General features: G+C 25.1%; 1 protein-coding gene across 1 annotated transcript; it reads right to left on the reverse strand.

Moving 5' to 3' along the window:
* Positions 1–5,935: 5,935 nt before the first annotated feature.
* Positions 5,936–16,910, reverse strand: LOC129609751 (farnesol dehydrogenase-like). The gene is made up of 5 exons (XM_055521865.1): positions 16,517–16,910; positions 13,731–14,029; positions 12,007–12,151; positions 6,213–6,353; positions 5,936–6,145 (listed from the first exon to the last, which is right to left on the reverse strand). The coding sequence occupies exons 1-5, from the start codon at positions 16,646–16,648 to the stop codon at positions 6,104–6,106; spliced, it is 759 nt and encodes a 252-aa protein (XP_055377840.1). The 5' UTR covers positions 16,649–16,910; the 3' UTR covers positions 5,936–6,103.
* Positions 16,911–17,463: the final 553 nt, after the last annotated feature.

A 17,463-nucleotide genomic window follows, 5' to 3' on the forward strand; every position in this document is an offset into this window, starting at 1 on the left:
CAATCAAGTAACATGGTTATTTTAAGCCCTTTACCAGAAATTGTTGAAACAGAGACCTTTCAGAAACTGTTTGTTTGAAGTTCCTATCTTTTTCAGAACGGAAGTTTTAATCAAAAAAACTTGAATAAGAAAAAATTTCGTGAAAATTCGTTAAAATTCCTGGAACTCGGAAACCCTTGAGATTTGGCACCCAGCTCGGAACAAAAGTTTTACCAATTTTGGATTCTGTAACCATTGGTATATGTTGTTGTATACCTTTCTGAATCACCCACTATATATAATGAATAATGATTTATTTGGGACATACAAACATTAATTCCAGTTGAAATGATTGAGCTCTACTGAAAAATTTCATACAATAGATTTTCTATGGAATTGAAAAAAACTGAAATTCAAAAAGAAAAATTTATATAATAGCGCGGATTAACTGGCTTTTCTATTATATTAAATGAGTAAAAATAACCAAATCTATATAAGTGTGTATATATACAGCTTTAGTGTATTTCCAGTAATGTATATAGATAGATAAAAATTAAAATAAAGGATATTTAAGAAAAATATTTGATAACTATAATAAATCTATAAATATTATATAGAAAAGGCTATTGTACTGTAAATATTCTACTCATGTAGAAAGATATAAAATTATTTGTGTTATTAATGTCACACACAAAAATCATAAAAATAAAAATTAAAAAAATAAGAATAGAAAATTGTAAGCATACCCGTACATACATATGCCTACATTCATACAATAGTTAAAAATATATTATTAGGTCAATGAATTTTAGTTAAAGTCCCGATTACATGTTTAAGACATACATGCAGACATATATACTATAACTTTGATAATAATTAATATTTTTAATCTTCTCTTTTTCTATTTAAAAAAAACAAACATGTAGAGAAAATCCTTTTTCATATTAAAATTTCTTACTGCGGTTTTTGTTTTATAATTACAATTAAAAAAAATCTGATGTGATCAGCACATAATCGACCGCATTATAACACAAATAGACCTGTTTTTATTAATTTAGCGAAAAAGTTGCAAGGATTATGAAAATGTTAAAGAAAGCATTTTTAGTCATATGGTAGCAAAATATAAAATTGGTTATTTGTGGAAGTTTAATTTCTGGGATCCGATTTCCTTAAAAGTTTGTCAATAATCAGGATTCAAATATTAAATTTTAAGAAATTCTGTTCATCAGTTCTTAATGTATATGATTAAAAATGTTAAATGAACTCTGAGTTCAGTTTGTAAACTTCGAAATTACCCGGAAAATGATATTAGTTAATAGTTTTAACTACCAGAATTAGAATATTAAAATTCAAGAAAATCGCCTAATTATAACTCCAGGGTTAAAGATGGAAGTTCAGTATAGTAAAATTACCAGGTGTTGAACCCTAACACACCTCAAAAATTCAAATTGATGTTTTCTCTAAAATAAACTCATTTGTAAATTTTCATTAAAATTTGTTCAAACGAAATTTAGAAACACGAGTGCACACGCAAAGAAATTCACATATCTCCAAAACGTATGATTTATTTATACAATTCTCTATCACGAAGAAATATGCATTTTCGTTTAAAATATGTAAAATTTGGCACTTTCAAAATACCTCCCTTATTGTGCGCAATGCGGGCGTGGAAAAAAAATTGAAATGATATTGATGAGCAGATTATGATCATTTACAGTTAACATTTTATGATTTCATATTAAAAACAAATTTGGAGTTAGTCTGCAGACCAATAATAATTCTAGACAAAATTATTATTGGTTATATGGTCTAGTAGATTTTTTATTGTGTGATTTGCATATTTTGAAAAATTTTATTCTAGTGTGTGAAACACTACAAATAATAATCTACATGTATTTAAAATATTTGAAATTAATTTCAAAATAATAATAATCGACAAAATGTAATAATCGATAATGTAATAATCGAAATAATAATAATAATGAATAAATGTCAAATTAGAATTTAATAATTTTCGTTGATCTGTCTAATGCCATATATATCTACAGGCCATTAATCTCAGAGAGCAAATTAAAAATAAATTTCAAATTTATGTGGAAATTATTGAAAATTTAGGAATCATTCATTCACTTTGTTCTCAGTTGATATTTTTAGAAAAAATGAGAATTCAATTTCCGATTTTTTTAGCTTCTACCTGATTTGATAGTGAATGGAAAACTTGACTGTAACAGTGAGATATAGAATCAGGTATTTAATTGCTTCAATTTCGCTTTAATATTTCTTATTTCGGTTAAGTTCATATTGAAATCATATTGAAGCCCCTATTAGAATTCAAATAATTTCCACTTTTTAAAAAACGTTGTAAATTCAACAAGAGATTTGTTGTAATTCGGAGAAGATAAGAGCTTCTTGTTATGTGTACCTAAAGTAATATTCGTTACAGATCAGTTAAGTCACGTGTGTATCTAGTTTAATAATGAGTAAAACCAAATTTCTTACTATCCCATAATTCTCACACAGTCATATTTCATACATACATATGTGTAATAAATAAATGCATAAACAAACACACAAATATTGTATTTTTTATATATAACAAAATAGTTTAGAAATTTCTTCAACATCTTCTTTTTTTTCTGGTTTTGACATAAAAATTTTAAATATTTATTTTACCTTACACTTAAAATTTCATAGTTTCTCGCTTTAATGAACAGGAGTACTTCTTTTATTATTCTTTGAATCAAAAAATTTTTAAATTTCAAAAATATTTTTGACAAAAAAAAAGGCAAAGTTACAAGAAATCAAAAGAAAATTTCATTTTGATTTTGTATGTACATATAATATTATTATGTATGTATGTATGTATGTACATATGTATATGGAAATATAATTAATTTGTAAATAAAAATGTTCTGGTTAAATCTAATAATGGTTAACCAAAAGATTTACTTTCATTATACTTTCATATTGCATTTACAATAAATAAAATATTGGACATTTTTGTTTTTTATCAGTGTTGACAACGTTTTGAAAGAGGAATTTAATCAAAATTCTAGATCTTTCATTGAAATAAAATTTGTTAGATAATTTTATCAAAGAGTCAACATATTTTTAAATTAACAAGATTACCTTAATACCGGATTTATTAGTTCATCTTTTAACTTGACTTTCTCTTGCTTTCTACATTTTTTGCACAGCGTTTTTTTTTTGTGTCTGGAAAAAATTGAATCAATTTCAACATAATTGTGGAGAGTTTTGAAGATGCTATGAAATAATGGATTCAGTTTAAATTCAAAACGAAATAATTGGCAAAATGTGAATTTGTCAAGTTGGAATTTTATTCAATTTTACCTTACAAGTATGAAATGCTTCATATTTGTGATTTTTGTAGTTATTTTGACGTTCTCAATTCAATTTTGGTAAATTTTTTATATTTTTTTATTCGATTTTTAATTTATTGAAATTATTTGTTGATATTGGAAAAATATTATTTTTTAATTAAAATGACATCAGAGATTGAACTAGAATTTTATGTCATTTAAATGTAAAATGTCATCTTTGTTAACAGTTTTTGTTTTAAGTGATTTTTCATTATTAAAAATACAAAATTAAAGTTGAATGCTGCCCCTTTATCGTTGATTATGTTAATTTCTGAATAATTTCTTTTCTAATATTTAATAAATTGGAGAAATTTTATTTAAACAATTTTTGTCAAAATTTTATAAAAGAAGGTATTGGAATAATTTCTTAGTTAGTTGAATTGTAATTTTTGACAATGTTAAAACATTTCTTAATTAATTTTTTGTTTATTGGAATTCTTTATTATAAAAATTGTTATGGTAAATTTTTTTGAAATTTTTGTTTTTTCTTATAATTTATTTTGAAGGTGTTAATTGTTATTTAATGTAATTTTGAGAGTGCCTTGCTATAAGAAAAATTGAGAAAAACTTTTTAAACTGTCATAACTTTTAATGTTTAATTAAATTCAAGGAGTAATAGTATAAATTATTATACTATAAATTGTAGATAAACTATGGGGGATGTTGTTTAAATAAAAATTTTCATTACCTCTTTAACTTTATTCTTTGTGCTAACGGTGATTTGTGCAATTTCTTTATTAATTATCAAATTCTTTATTAAAAACACATTTTTTTAATAGGACAAAATAATGAAACAGATCCAGTTAACATTGATGGTATTCAGGAGGCAACAGCGACCAATCCGAATATACTAGAACAAAGTTTTAGTAACTCCACAAATAATACAGAAAATAATGAGAATAATGAGGAAACAACAGAAATTTTCCCGTTTCAAGGAAAAATAATTTCAGCAAATTTTGATCTTTCGAATATTACCAACATAATTTTCAATAAAACTACATTGACACAATCATTTCTATTCAATAAAACTTCATTAGCAAACACTTTTCTCTATAATAAAACCAGTTTATTATTTAGTTCAAAAACTACAACGACAACAACTACTATGCCAGCTATGAGAGTAGATAGTTTTGATGCTACAAGTTTTCAAAATGCACAATTTGGAGATTTTTTTGCTCAACATCAATTTCAACAACAACAATTACAACCACAACGAAAACAACCTTATTATACAAATTTGATTCCAGTACCATCGAATTCAGATAGTTTACCTCAAGGTTTAATATCTGCAAGTGGTTTTTCTTATCCTTATGGATCAAATAATAATTTTATAGCTATTACTCCGAAACCTGGTAGCAATCCAAATCAATTTCCAAATCAATTTAATTCAGCTAGTTTTGTATCATCAACTCCACAACCAGTATTTGCCGGTTATATATCTTCGACACCTGCATCTTCCGCCTTTTTTGTAACTCAAGCTCCTCAAGTACATGATATACCGCAACCTGTATATGTAACATCATCTGTAAGGCCACCAATAAGTTCAAGCTCACAATATCATATAATAGGTCACAATTCTGAAATTGATCAGTTTAATTTTGCTTCAAGTACAACTAGACCACCAGTATTTTCTGATTTTTATATACCATCGAATAACAATGATAATAATTATAATTTACGTCCAACACAAAATTCACAATTTAATCAACATCAACATCATTATCATCAAAGTTTAAATGGTCAACAAAATTTTGTATCAACCTCAGTTCAGCCACCTATTTACACAGTTTCTGATTCATATGGAAATAAAAATAATCAATATAATTATCAACCAAATCAAAATTCACAATATCATATTTCACAGTCAAATCATTATGTACCATCTTCAACGATTGGTTATGAAAATCATAAACAATCCCATCAAAGCATATCAAATGATTACGAGGATGAAAGTGATGAAGAGGGTGTTTATGTTGTACCCGTTTTGAGTACAAAGAAACCAGGTAAGAAAAAGAGAAAGAAAAGACCACCGCAACAAGTACAACCCGCACAACAGTTACCTGTAATTTATAGACCAGTATATTTTTATCCAGCTTCAAAAACGCTTAATGAAGAAGGAAAGATAGAAAATTTGCCGAATAATTTTAATATTAGTGCAAGTTTATAATTTGGGTGTCATGGGTATATTGTTATTATAATGTTATTATTTATTTTAATAAAGAAGCTATTTTGCAGTTAGGTGTTTTAAAAAATTATTTGAAATATTTTTTTATATCTTATTATTTGGTCAACCGACTTAGTTGTCAATTTTTGGCGGTACATCTCAGAGAATACAAGTAATTATTTTTTTTAACCGACTTCAAAAAGAACGAGATGAATTTTGAGAAATGGGGCAGCCGTTTTTGAAGTCATTTGAAAAATACCCCTTTCTGTCCGCAAAGAACACAAAAAGATATTTTTTGGTTTGTTTGCCGATTTCTTCTTAATGCAATAATATAAACCTAATGGAAAATTATGAATTTTGAGCATGAAATTTCAATTTTTCAGAGAACGAAAGCAATTTCCAATTACATATGTATTTATTTTTAGTTCATAATTTTATTAAATTTTTTTATTTTATTATACAATAAATTAAACAATAATATAAATGAAAGAGCAAAACCAATACTTTTTTGATATTTTATGTTGTGAATTTCACAATGAAGTCTCTACATAGTAATAATAATATAATGAACATTAGATAATTAAAGGAATTCTCCACCTGGTTTAATAACTAAATCCTGGACCTATTTAAAAAAAAAAATATATTTTTGAATATTAAAATTTCTTTTTGTAATATTATATAAAATTTACCAGAACATTCTCTGGAGTGCACATTGCGAACATAACAGCTCTAGCAACTTCTACTGGATCTAATGTTGGCATAAGTTTAACTAAATCGTTATCACCTCCTGTTGACAAAATATCATTCTGCACTAGTCCAGGGCTGATATTCTTAAATAAATTAATAACAAAAGAAAATAAAAAACTTTTATTATGTATTGCTCATTGTTTTATTAAATTTATAATTTGGATATTAAATTTATAATTTGAATTATTAGAATAGACTAGAATTAAAAAAATAATATTAGACGATTTCCTAACTGTCTCATTCTTGAAGTTGCAATATTACTGTTGCAATATTACTGTAAAAGTAAACACTCACCGTGCAAGTAAATGTCAGACAATGATCATTTACCGTGCCAGTGAATGTCAAATTTAAATAGTATGATGTAGGTTAAATGAACATAATATCATGGAGTGCATGAAAGGTTTGTGATCTTGTATGCTCTAAGCATAGAACTTGTTTAGTATAAAAGTCTGTAGTGCTAGTATTCGTTTACGAGGGATTTTTGCACAAATCGATGTCTGAATTTATGTTTAATTTACGTTGACCACGCAACAAATTGTGGTCGAATGAATGTACGATAATACGGAAAATATTGTAAATAATAAATTTGCATCAAAATTCAGTTGCATTTTTCTTACATTTTGTGCCATTATTTTCGGTATTGTTCTAAAAGTATAAAGAGAAACTATTGGATATTTTATAAATAATTATTATTTTTAGATTTTAAAACTTTTAATTTCATTTGCATTTTAATTTAAATATGAATTTGTTGCATTCTAATTTATTATCAACTATATGTTCAACATTAATCATAGCCATCATGTTTTTAATTTTGAAAATTTTTATTGCAAAATAAGAGAAAATGAATTAGAAAAATGTATGCAAAATAGTTTTTGTTAAGTTGCTAATATTGTAATGAATTTTTCAATTTGAGTTTATTAAAAATGTATGTACATATGTACATGAATATTTTTTAGATTACTTTAAGTGTAAACACTGAATATAGTGCATATATGTACATAGTTGAGACAGGAAATTTGTAGAAGACAATCACCCTTTTTCTAAAATAACCTCAATAATACAAATTTGTCAAAAACTATAAACAGTGGCGAATAAAATACATAAGTTTCTCCTTTTTTACTTTAAGCTCTTCATGAATCAGTAATTGTTGTAACTATTAACTAGGGGACAAATAAGTTTTATGAATTTATTATTCAATTCTGGATTAGAAAATAGTTTTACAAAAAATGTAAAAGCTTTGTGAGTTTGCAGACGTTTCTAACTATTTGCCAAATGCGGTTATATGGGTTTTTTGAAATTTTTGTTTCCAAGCGTGTGCTACACCATTTTATATATTAAGAGATATAAAATGTGGCAGCCGCAAAACAGAGTCTTAAATAAATGCATGTCGTTTACTTCTGCTCTATATAATTCTCTTTTTATCATAATCTGTATAATTCGAAATAGCTTCTGGTAAAGTATTAATTAGAGTAAATTAATTTCTCTCTATAGTCTATGATCAGCAAATAATAATCACTACACAAATTTTTGATAAAATTAAGAGCAAAAATTATTTAAATTAAATTTTTAACAGCTTGTAAATCCCTAAAATATCAACTTAAAAAAAAAGAACTAATAAAAAATTGTAATGATTTTTTAATTGTGTAAATATTTCAAATTATAAAGAACAGACAACCCAAAACAAAAAAAATAAACCAAACAAAAAATTAAAAAATATTACGTAGTCACACAAGACATTTTTGACATATTAAATTATAAAATCTGTCAGTAAATTTTTTTTTAAAAGAGAGCTATAAAAAGTCAAAAGAAAACAAAATATTTTGCTAATAAAATTGTCAAGATATTTTTATGTTTATTCAACTATGAAGAAGATTAGCAAGTCGCATGTGATATGCGGTAGAATGTTGTTGAAATGCTGTAGAAGAAATAAATTATTTGATGATCTGTGAAATGCCTTTTATGCAAGTTGTTAGTAATGGCTATTTAAAATCTATTAAATGTGTATTTTTTTTTCTATTCCACAGAATTTTTAAATACGGTTTTTGAAATTGTAATTTAAAATTTTCACTAGAATTGCAATACCATTAGAATGCTCTATTTACTTGTGTGTACACAATGTCATCATAAATGACGAAATACAGACTTGCCTTTATAAGTGGACTAACTATGTGTGTGTGATACTATACGAGTATATGAATGTATAGATATTTGTGGCCCTAATATTCACATTTGAACATTGAATTGTGCCAAATTTTTATACGCACGTACATATGTACATATATGTAAATATTCATAAATCATTTTATTTTTGTATATTTTGATTTTATTGCAATATAAAAACTAAAAAAAATGTGTTTTAAATTAATAATGGTGTTGCAAAATTAATATGGTGTGTTGTTTTTTGAAATTAAAGATTTTTGTAATTAAAATAATATTTGAAATTTATATTTTTTTGAAGTTCAATCAAGTTACAGTGGTAAATTAAGCTATAATATGACCAAACCACGAAGAAAACGTTGGAAGGCAGGTAGGGAGGCGTTTAGGTATCAAATATTCTTCATTGGTTTTGTTTGCTGATTATGATAGATTTTGAATTCTACTATCAAACTCTTATAAAATTTTAAATAAATCAAGTAATATCAATGAATAATGTACATATGCTGTACGTGTAAGTCTTGAAACGGAAGATTAAAGAGATTGCATTCCTTAATTAATGCGATAACAAAATATATCTTTTAATGTAAATAAACAACTTTACAATGGAAAAAAATTTTATTGTGTGTAGACAAGGTTTAAAAAAGAAATATGTGAATTAATATTTAATCCACATAAGCCAATGAAACAGTTTTAATTAATGAATATATTAAAATCGACAATGTTTAAAAATAGGAGGACGATTTACTGTTATCAATTTTGCATCAAGAATTTACTGAAAGGAAGCACTACTTGCACAAAAGATTTTTAACAATTTTTTCCCAATAATTTGTGAAACGTTTGATGGCTACAAAGATAACCATACTCCAAATAATTCAGAGATTGACTTTTATATTCGCCCGTCCGGGACGAATATAAAAGTCTATATAAAAATTACGTCTGTATTTTTGAAGGGTTTTATAAATTTGCTTTTCTGTTGAGATTTAACCATTTCAGTTCAAATAATCCAAAAACTAATTGAGTCAAGTAGATTGTATGTAGCAGTCATTGAATAGTAGATTGTATGTAGCAGTCAATGTAAACAAATACTTAGTAATCATGTGGATTACAGTATAAAGAAATGTAAAGAACATTTCGTCGGCAAGTTCTTCATGCCTCTTTAGCTCAGTTGGTAGAGCGTCCGCCTAGAAAGCGGTAGGTCACTGGTTCGAGTCCAGTTCTAGGAGAAAAATTTTTTAATTAATTTTTCTGCCTTTAACTCGTTCCTTTGATGACGTCATCCATCTGTTCTGCAGTTTCATGAAGAAATTTCCATTAAATTATAATAATTGAGTCAAGCTCACCAAATTTTCGCAAATAGTTTATTATAGTAATGCTAGAACTCTATTTAAATTGGATGTGATTGATTCAGTTTATTCGAGTACCTTCCATTTATTTTTTTTCTTAAATCATTAAATATAAATCAAGTTGTTTGTTGTATTACAAATAAATTATAGAATTTTGGTAAGAGAACTAAAAGCATATAATCCAAATTTTTACAAAACTAAGGTACTGGATATATTATTGGAATTCATAAAATTTCCAACACAATCTTACATTTAACTTAACTCTATAGGGTACCTATTTTGCTTTCTTCCAAATTACTTTTAAACATCAATATTTTTTTTGAAATCTTTCGTAAAAATGTTCAAATTTCTCTATTTGAAACAAATCTATTTCTCCAGCAATTTCAAGGTATTTCAAATACTGAATTTAAAAATTAGGTTGGCAGATTGTTGAATTAAAATTTTTGAATCCCTGTCATCGTCAATTATAATTTTTTCTCTTTGACGAAAAATTGTTCCAAATGAGAGAGTTTAAATCAGATTTTTACTCTTTTTCTATTTTTATTGCTTCATGACGGCCACGATTGAATTAAGTGGGAATTAAATTTCTAATTTTTTTTTTTTAGTATCCTAGGATTACAAATAAATTGCACGAACAATTTTGCTATGTTTATTTATAAAGTTGTACTCGTATTAAAAGTTCAAAAATTAAAATACGGAGTAAAAAAAGTATTTTAATTTTTCTTTCAAATGTGATTGATAAGTCCTCTAAATTTTTGAAAGTATTTGAAAAAAAATTTGAAGTCAATAATAAATTTTTTTTGTTTTCTAAAAAAAATTATTTAATTCCAAATTCCATTAAATAAAAAATAAATTTTAATTAAAGATTTTTTTTCTTTGTATTTTGTTTAAATGTTTTGAATGTTGTTTACCTAACCGACTAAATCACAATTTTTCTTCATAAATCATTTACTTTTTTTTTTTATATGGGCAAGTGTACATTCATACACACATACACATACATATAAAAACAAGGAATATTGAACATCACCGTACATCATTTTACATGCAATTTGGTTTTACAGGGAAATTTTTATATAAAAGTTAATATTTGGGATAATCCTTTGTGTTATACTAGTTTTCTATTCTAGGTGAGTGGTGACAAATTTTTCGATGTATTATCAAAATATTCAGACGTCATTTATAATGAGATGTGTAAGATATTTGTACATGCTTTTTAATTAAATTTACAATTCTGTTGACTATTTTAGTTACTACATTATTTTGGTTAAAGGTAGAGCTAGCAAAAATATAGGGAATATCGACAAATGCTATTATAATAAAGTGCCTCGAATTTTTATTTAACTTAACTATAAATTTATAAAATTTCATTACTAATTTGTTGATGCTAAAATTTAATTTCATTTAATTTGCATTCTGTAGAAAAGAGCCAGAAAATGGTACAAGACCTATAAACCTATAAAAGGCTGATTGGTACTAGTACTAATTATATACATTTTGCATTCGTTAACGTATTGCATGTCTTGATTTTTGTATCAGAAAAATTTTTAAAAATTTAGAAATTTATTTGTGCATATTTTTTGATTAAAAATCTTCTTGCGTTGCTTAAGAAATGTGTGATGACTTTTATGAGAAACTCACATAATTTTAATGCATTTTTATTGTGCTCTAGAGTGCTACATGCAATCAGGATTTTAAATTCGGAAACTTATATTAAAATTTAACTTGGGGTCACGAATCATATTACGATATTCCGAAACTCAAGGTTTATTTAATTGTAAAATTTTCATAGAATGAGCGAAATATGATTAAAACAGCGAAAATTAATTCGTATTAAAATAAAATTATTTTTGATCTAAAAAATTTAAAATATCAAATTAATTACTATGTAAACTCAATAAAATTATATTAAATTTTATTATTAAATTTTGATGCTTTTAATTAAATACTTTCATTTATATCCTTGATAGCTTATAATCAATGATTTACCAAAAAAGAAAAAAAATAATAAATTAAAACGAAAGAAAAAAAAAAGGATTTATGACATCGTCACTAATATTTATGACTACAAACCAAAATGATGCTTCATAATAAATCATTCCAAGTGAGAGAAAAAAAACTGTTCACATACACATATACATATGTATAAAATACATGTGTATACGAGTAAAGCTGTGTACATTTATAAATTAAATGTAAATAAAAAAAATTTTCATATTTATTTAGATAAACTTACCATTACTTTGGCATTCATTTCAAAGTACATGATTTCCTGCCGAAGGCATTCTGTTAATGCTGTTAGAGCATATTTACATGCCGGATACATTCCATTAACAGGCTTTGTTCCTGGTACACAGGTATTTATTTTGTGGCCTAAAATGCTGCAATAATTTCAAATGCAAGTGCATATGAATTTTTTTTGTTGTTTTTTGTTTGTTTTTGATTTTTAAATTGTGTTTTTTTGATTAGAAGCAGCCAATAACGCCATCATTGTACGACAGCATCAACCACGATGTCATCGTTGTAATTGTAAAATTTTTTTTTTACATAAAACATAGAACAATAAAAAAAATAAAAAAAATTGTATAAAAAAAAAAATTTTTTTTTTTAATTTTGCAAAATTGCCATTAGGATGAGTTAAAAAAAAAAAACTAAAAATAGAAAATCAAACCAATTTATTTTAACGATGGCGGTTGCTTTAAGCCAACCATTTTTAATTCTTTTTTTTTTTGATTTTAATTTGAAAGTTCCGGTTTTTTTGTTTTTTACGATATTATTTGATATTTTTTTAGTTTGAATGGAATAGAAACAAAGACAGGCTACAATTTTTAAATTACATTACATATGTAAGTTTGTAATGAATGAAGTGATTTTGTCGGAGTTTTTTAAAGTTACTAATATATGCGAAGAGTTTTGTTCAAAATATTTGAATGGTAATTTTTAATATAATTTTTAAACTTAAAAATAGCTTAAAGTTGAATGAAATATGAAAATAATTTTGTTTTTTTGCAAATTTAAATTTTATTTAAAATTGGCACACTAAACACATAAAGGAGCTGCGTTGCATCAAAATTGAATAAGAATAATCTCTTGATTATTAATATTATGTTCTAAGTCATTTTTATAGGAAATTACACTAGTAATATTGTAACCAAAAGTAGAATACTGGAATCCACATAAAGTTTTCGAATAATTTCACAGAAAAATGTTTATTTAGAGGAGAAAGAAATTAAGTAGCTATTATGTTCCTCTAATAAAATGAAATATTTATTAATGAAACTAAAATTCCTTCATACAGCTGCAGAGTACATGATTGATGTAGCCCAAAAAGGAGTTAAGGCAGAAAAAATTAAAACTTGCTTTATAGGCGGACGGTCTACCCATTAAGCAACAGTATGTGTGTGTTTTTTCACTTATTTGTTGATTTTAGAATTTTTATGAATTTTTTAGAAATTCATGAATTTTTTTAGAAATTTGTTGATTTTAGAATGTTTAGAATAGCCGGTAAGGTATAATATGACATCGTAATATTTTCTTATAATTCTTTAGAGATTTTAAAATATTCCAATTTAAGATAAAGGAAGAAAGTCGAATTTAAAAATTTCTTATGATAAACTAAATCTTGGACCAATCAATTTTCAATAAGATTTTAAAAATTTTTTAATATAATTTTAAAATAAGGTAAAATTAATGAAAATTCCGTTAGTAATTGATGAAATTATCTTGGTAAGAGCAGTTTGCTTGCGAAATTTCAGCTTTTTATATTGAACTGTTTATTCAAAATGTTATTCAAACGGAAGCGCAAATAACCAGCCTATACAAGTTTTCGTTTTTTTTGTGTAAATATGCTAAAATATTAATTCAATTTTATGAAATTATTAATGATATAATATTACAAATAAATTAACGCATGTAAGCGTTTTATAAAATAAATTTCCAAAAAATTATATTACAACGTACCTATTTATATTGACTATAACACCTTGCACCTCACGTTCTTTCATCAATTTTAGGGCTTGTTTTGTACATATTATTAAACCAATTAAATTTGTTTCCAACATTGTACGAAAATCTTTAATATTATTGTCTTCTAATAATAAATATTTACTTGTAACACCGGCATTATTAATAAGAACATCAACGCCACCAAATGTTTTTATAATCCAATTAAATGCTGCTGTAACTGATTGTTCTGATGTGATATCACATTCAACAGCATTCAATTGACCGGGTGCACCAATTATACTACAACGTAATTGCTAGAAAAAGAAAACAAAATAAAAAAAAATTAGAAACAAAGGATTATATTAAAAGGATAAAGGGATTATTTTGTTTAAAAAATTTTAAAATTAAAATTATTTTTATCAATGTTAAATGATTAGCTTGTCAAAATTATTAGAATCTATTTAATTTTTGAATATATTCCACAAAAAAAAAAAAATAATAAATTTTAATATTGAACAAAATAAAATTTTCAGTGGAATAATTTTAGTGCTAGAAATTATAATCCTCAAATTGTGAGTGGGAAATTTAAATTTTTCTAATGAAATTTGCTTATAATGATTTAAATTTATTAGATAAATGTCAAATTAAATAAATGTCATCAATCAATTATTCGATTTTGTGTATGATTTTTGACTCTTCTATAGTGTAAAAATATTTAATTTAAAATTTTCATGTTGTAAGCTTTCCATAAATATTATAAGTATTATGTAAAAATATTGAACTTCAAAATTAGGTTGAATATATGACTTTTTCATGATTTCGGTTTTCCGATTTCAGTTAAAACTGTCACGTATTTCTGGCTTTATAAAACATTAACCTGAATGTGCATTCTTTTTAAGAATCTTAAAGTAATATTGCAAATCAGTTAGGCTCTTTTAGAAACAAGAAACCGCATATATGTATTTGGAGACTTACATGGTTTTATAATGTATGACAAAATTATTAGCTACGACTAAAGCGAACGCTAAGATTTGAAGTCGTTTTCGGAAAAAGATTTAAAGTTTTTACAGAAAATCATTTGCTCCGAATTTTGTTTTAATTTAGACTAATATTTTCGTTTTAAAACTGCATTTTAGAATTTTACCAACCTTTTTCCAAAAATGGGGAAATTGTTTAAATTTTTTGCCATTTAAAATTTAACAAATTGGAATTGCCGCAATTAAATTATTTTTCTGATATTAGTAATAAAAAGATTGCGGAAGGCAGATTTTGCCTCTTTAATCGGCTTTAAGTAAATTTTGCCTTATCACCACAGAAATAATTGAAAAATATTTGACAATTTAATTATAATAATAAATTTTCCTTTAAATTACAATCATAAATTATTTCTAATGATTCATTTTTTTCCTATAATTATTTATGCGTCTTCAGAGAGCGTATAACGTGAAAATTGCCAATTAAAAAATCAAATTTCCCTTTACAAAAGTAATCTTTTTTTTTTTTGATTTTCTTATAGATTTGTCACATCATTCACTTAAATGACTGCATGTATTTAGCATGATTACCTAATTAATAAATTTTATTATGTGTAATTTATTAAGAAATTGGCAAGAAATTGCAAAATTACAGAGCAGAAAATTGTTTTAAATTCAAGTAAATTTTTTTTTTATTTCATTTTAAAATTGAAAAGTCTATAATTAAAAGCGTGAGTGCATAATTTAAATTAGCAACATTTGGTCAAAATTTGATTTAAACTTGTGTTAAATTTTCAAAGTTTTTTTGATTTATAAAAATCCAGCCGGAATAAAAATGAAATGTTTTAAACATAATAGCCGCATAAATATGTGATTACGGGTATAGGAGATTGAGGCAACGTTTTAGATTCTCTGATTTTAATTTATTATATACATATAATAATATAGACGATTAAGATTAAATGGGTGTATCTGCTTAACAGTAACCGCTTTTTGTAATATTCAAAACTCAGTTTCTTAAATTAAATATGGGGCATCTGTTACCTTACTTTCTCAAGGATTTTGGAAACTTGAGGAGAAATTTTTCTCTGGCTTTTTTTTAGGTATTTAAAATACTTAAGACTCAATTAAATTCACAAATGATTTGAATTCAAATTTTAATTTCGTAAAATATTTACGAAATTTTTTTACTGACGAAAGTTTGAAATTTAAAAGAAGAATGCCAGCAGCTATTTTTAAGTAACAGTTTAGTTTGAATAATCTCTAGTGTTTTTGCAAGAAATTTATTGCCGAAAGAAGAGTTACAAAATATAAAAACAAAAATAATTATATTAAGAATAAAAATGTGGAAGTGACAATTATTGTTATAACAATTATTTTGAGTCTGTATTTTTTAAAGAAACGCCACGTACACAAAAGGGAGCCTTTGACAACTTTTGACTTCATATTTTAATTTTAAAAATATTTCAATTATATCATTCCTATTTGCGAAAATTTTTGGGCCTGGAATGTTGAAAGTTTTTAGGAACTTATAAATATTGAGTTGTACTGTAAGTTATTTATATATTCTTTACACATTTTAGCAAATTCTAGTTTTCAGCATTATAAAGCATTACGTCTATTAATTATATACAATACTCATTATGACAATGTTAACTTACAAATTTTATAACTTTGCAGTATGTAATTTTTACCACTTTTTTTAAAAATTTTATTATGGCTCCATTTCTATCATTCTTCTACAGTTTTAATATTTTTATAATAATCCATTTTATAATTTTGAATAGCTTTGGTTTACACAATTATTATTTTAAAAAAATCACAAACCTCAACTTTATCCTTTCTTCTTGATAAGCCACATACTATCATGCCGGCTTTAACTAATTCAACAACGATTGCTGAACCGATACCGCTAGTAGCACCGGTAACAACTGCAACTTTTTCAACCCAACGTTCCATTGCAAAATGTTCACTTAAAAATTATTTAATTTTTTTTTATTTTTTACAACAAATACAACTGAAACTGGCTTTAAACGCTTTTTAAAGTTAAAAACAAAATGAATTTTTTGTAAAACTTAAAATTTTTTTTTATTATTTAGTTTTTCCGTTTTGATTTAATTCAAGATCGTCGGAATGGACGAACGAATAGCAAAAAAAAAAAAGGTAAAAAATTAAGTGCAAAAAATTTATTAAAAATAAAAAAAATACAAAACAGAAAAAAACGCGCCCGCCGACTACCAATAAGCAACTGCAAATCCTATTTTACGTTTTCATCCTATTTATATAGATGCTAGTAAGCCGATCACACCCAAAATAAGAAAAATGAAAAAAAAAACAGAAAGCTGAAGAAAATTAGATGATTATGGCGACAACAAGTAAAAAATCATAAAAATTGCAAATAAAATGAAAAATAAAAATTTAATTAATATGTGAAGGCTCCTGAGGAAAATGAAAATTCCACAGATCAAAAGCGAATTTTTTATATATGAATTTTTTGCTTTTGTGTGTGCGTTTCAAAAAAAATTATTTTATTCTCTCCTTTTCTAACAATTTTTTAGGGCATATTTTCAATTGCATTTTAAAATAATAATAGACTCAATAATTTTAATTTATCCCTCTCAAGTATTCTTTTTCAAAATGTATCGAAATAAGTAGAAATAAGCAGACTCAAGCAATTTGTTTCATTAACGTTAAAGATTTGAAATCGTTCTTTAGATTTATATAGGAGCATGTAAGTAACTTTAACTTATTATTAGCTTATGTAAATCATTTTT

The sequence above is a fragment of the Condylostylus longicornis genome, unplaced genomic scaffold (genome assembly GCF_029603195.1).
Source record: "Condylostylus longicornis isolate FDR11 unplaced genomic scaffold, ASM2960319v2 ptg000040l, whole genome shotgun sequence".
NCBI lineage: Eukaryota > Metazoa > Arthropoda > Insecta > Diptera > Dolichopodidae > Condylostylus > Condylostylus longicornis.

Excerpts from the sequence above, each read along its gene's own strand:
- LOC129609751 (XM_055521865.1), bottom strand. The coding sequence starts at position 16,648 with ATGGAACGTTGGGTTGAAAAAGTTGCAGTTGTTACCGGTGCTACTAGC. Across the intron at positions 14,030-16,516 it reads GAAGAAAGGATAAAGTTGAG|CAATTACGTTGTAGTATAAT; the intron begins GTTTGTGATTTT and ends TTCTTTTTCTAG. Across the intron at positions 12,152-13,730 it reads GTTATAGTCAATATAAATAG|CATTTTAGGCCACAAAATAA; the intron begins GTACGTTGTAAT and ends AAATTATTGCAG.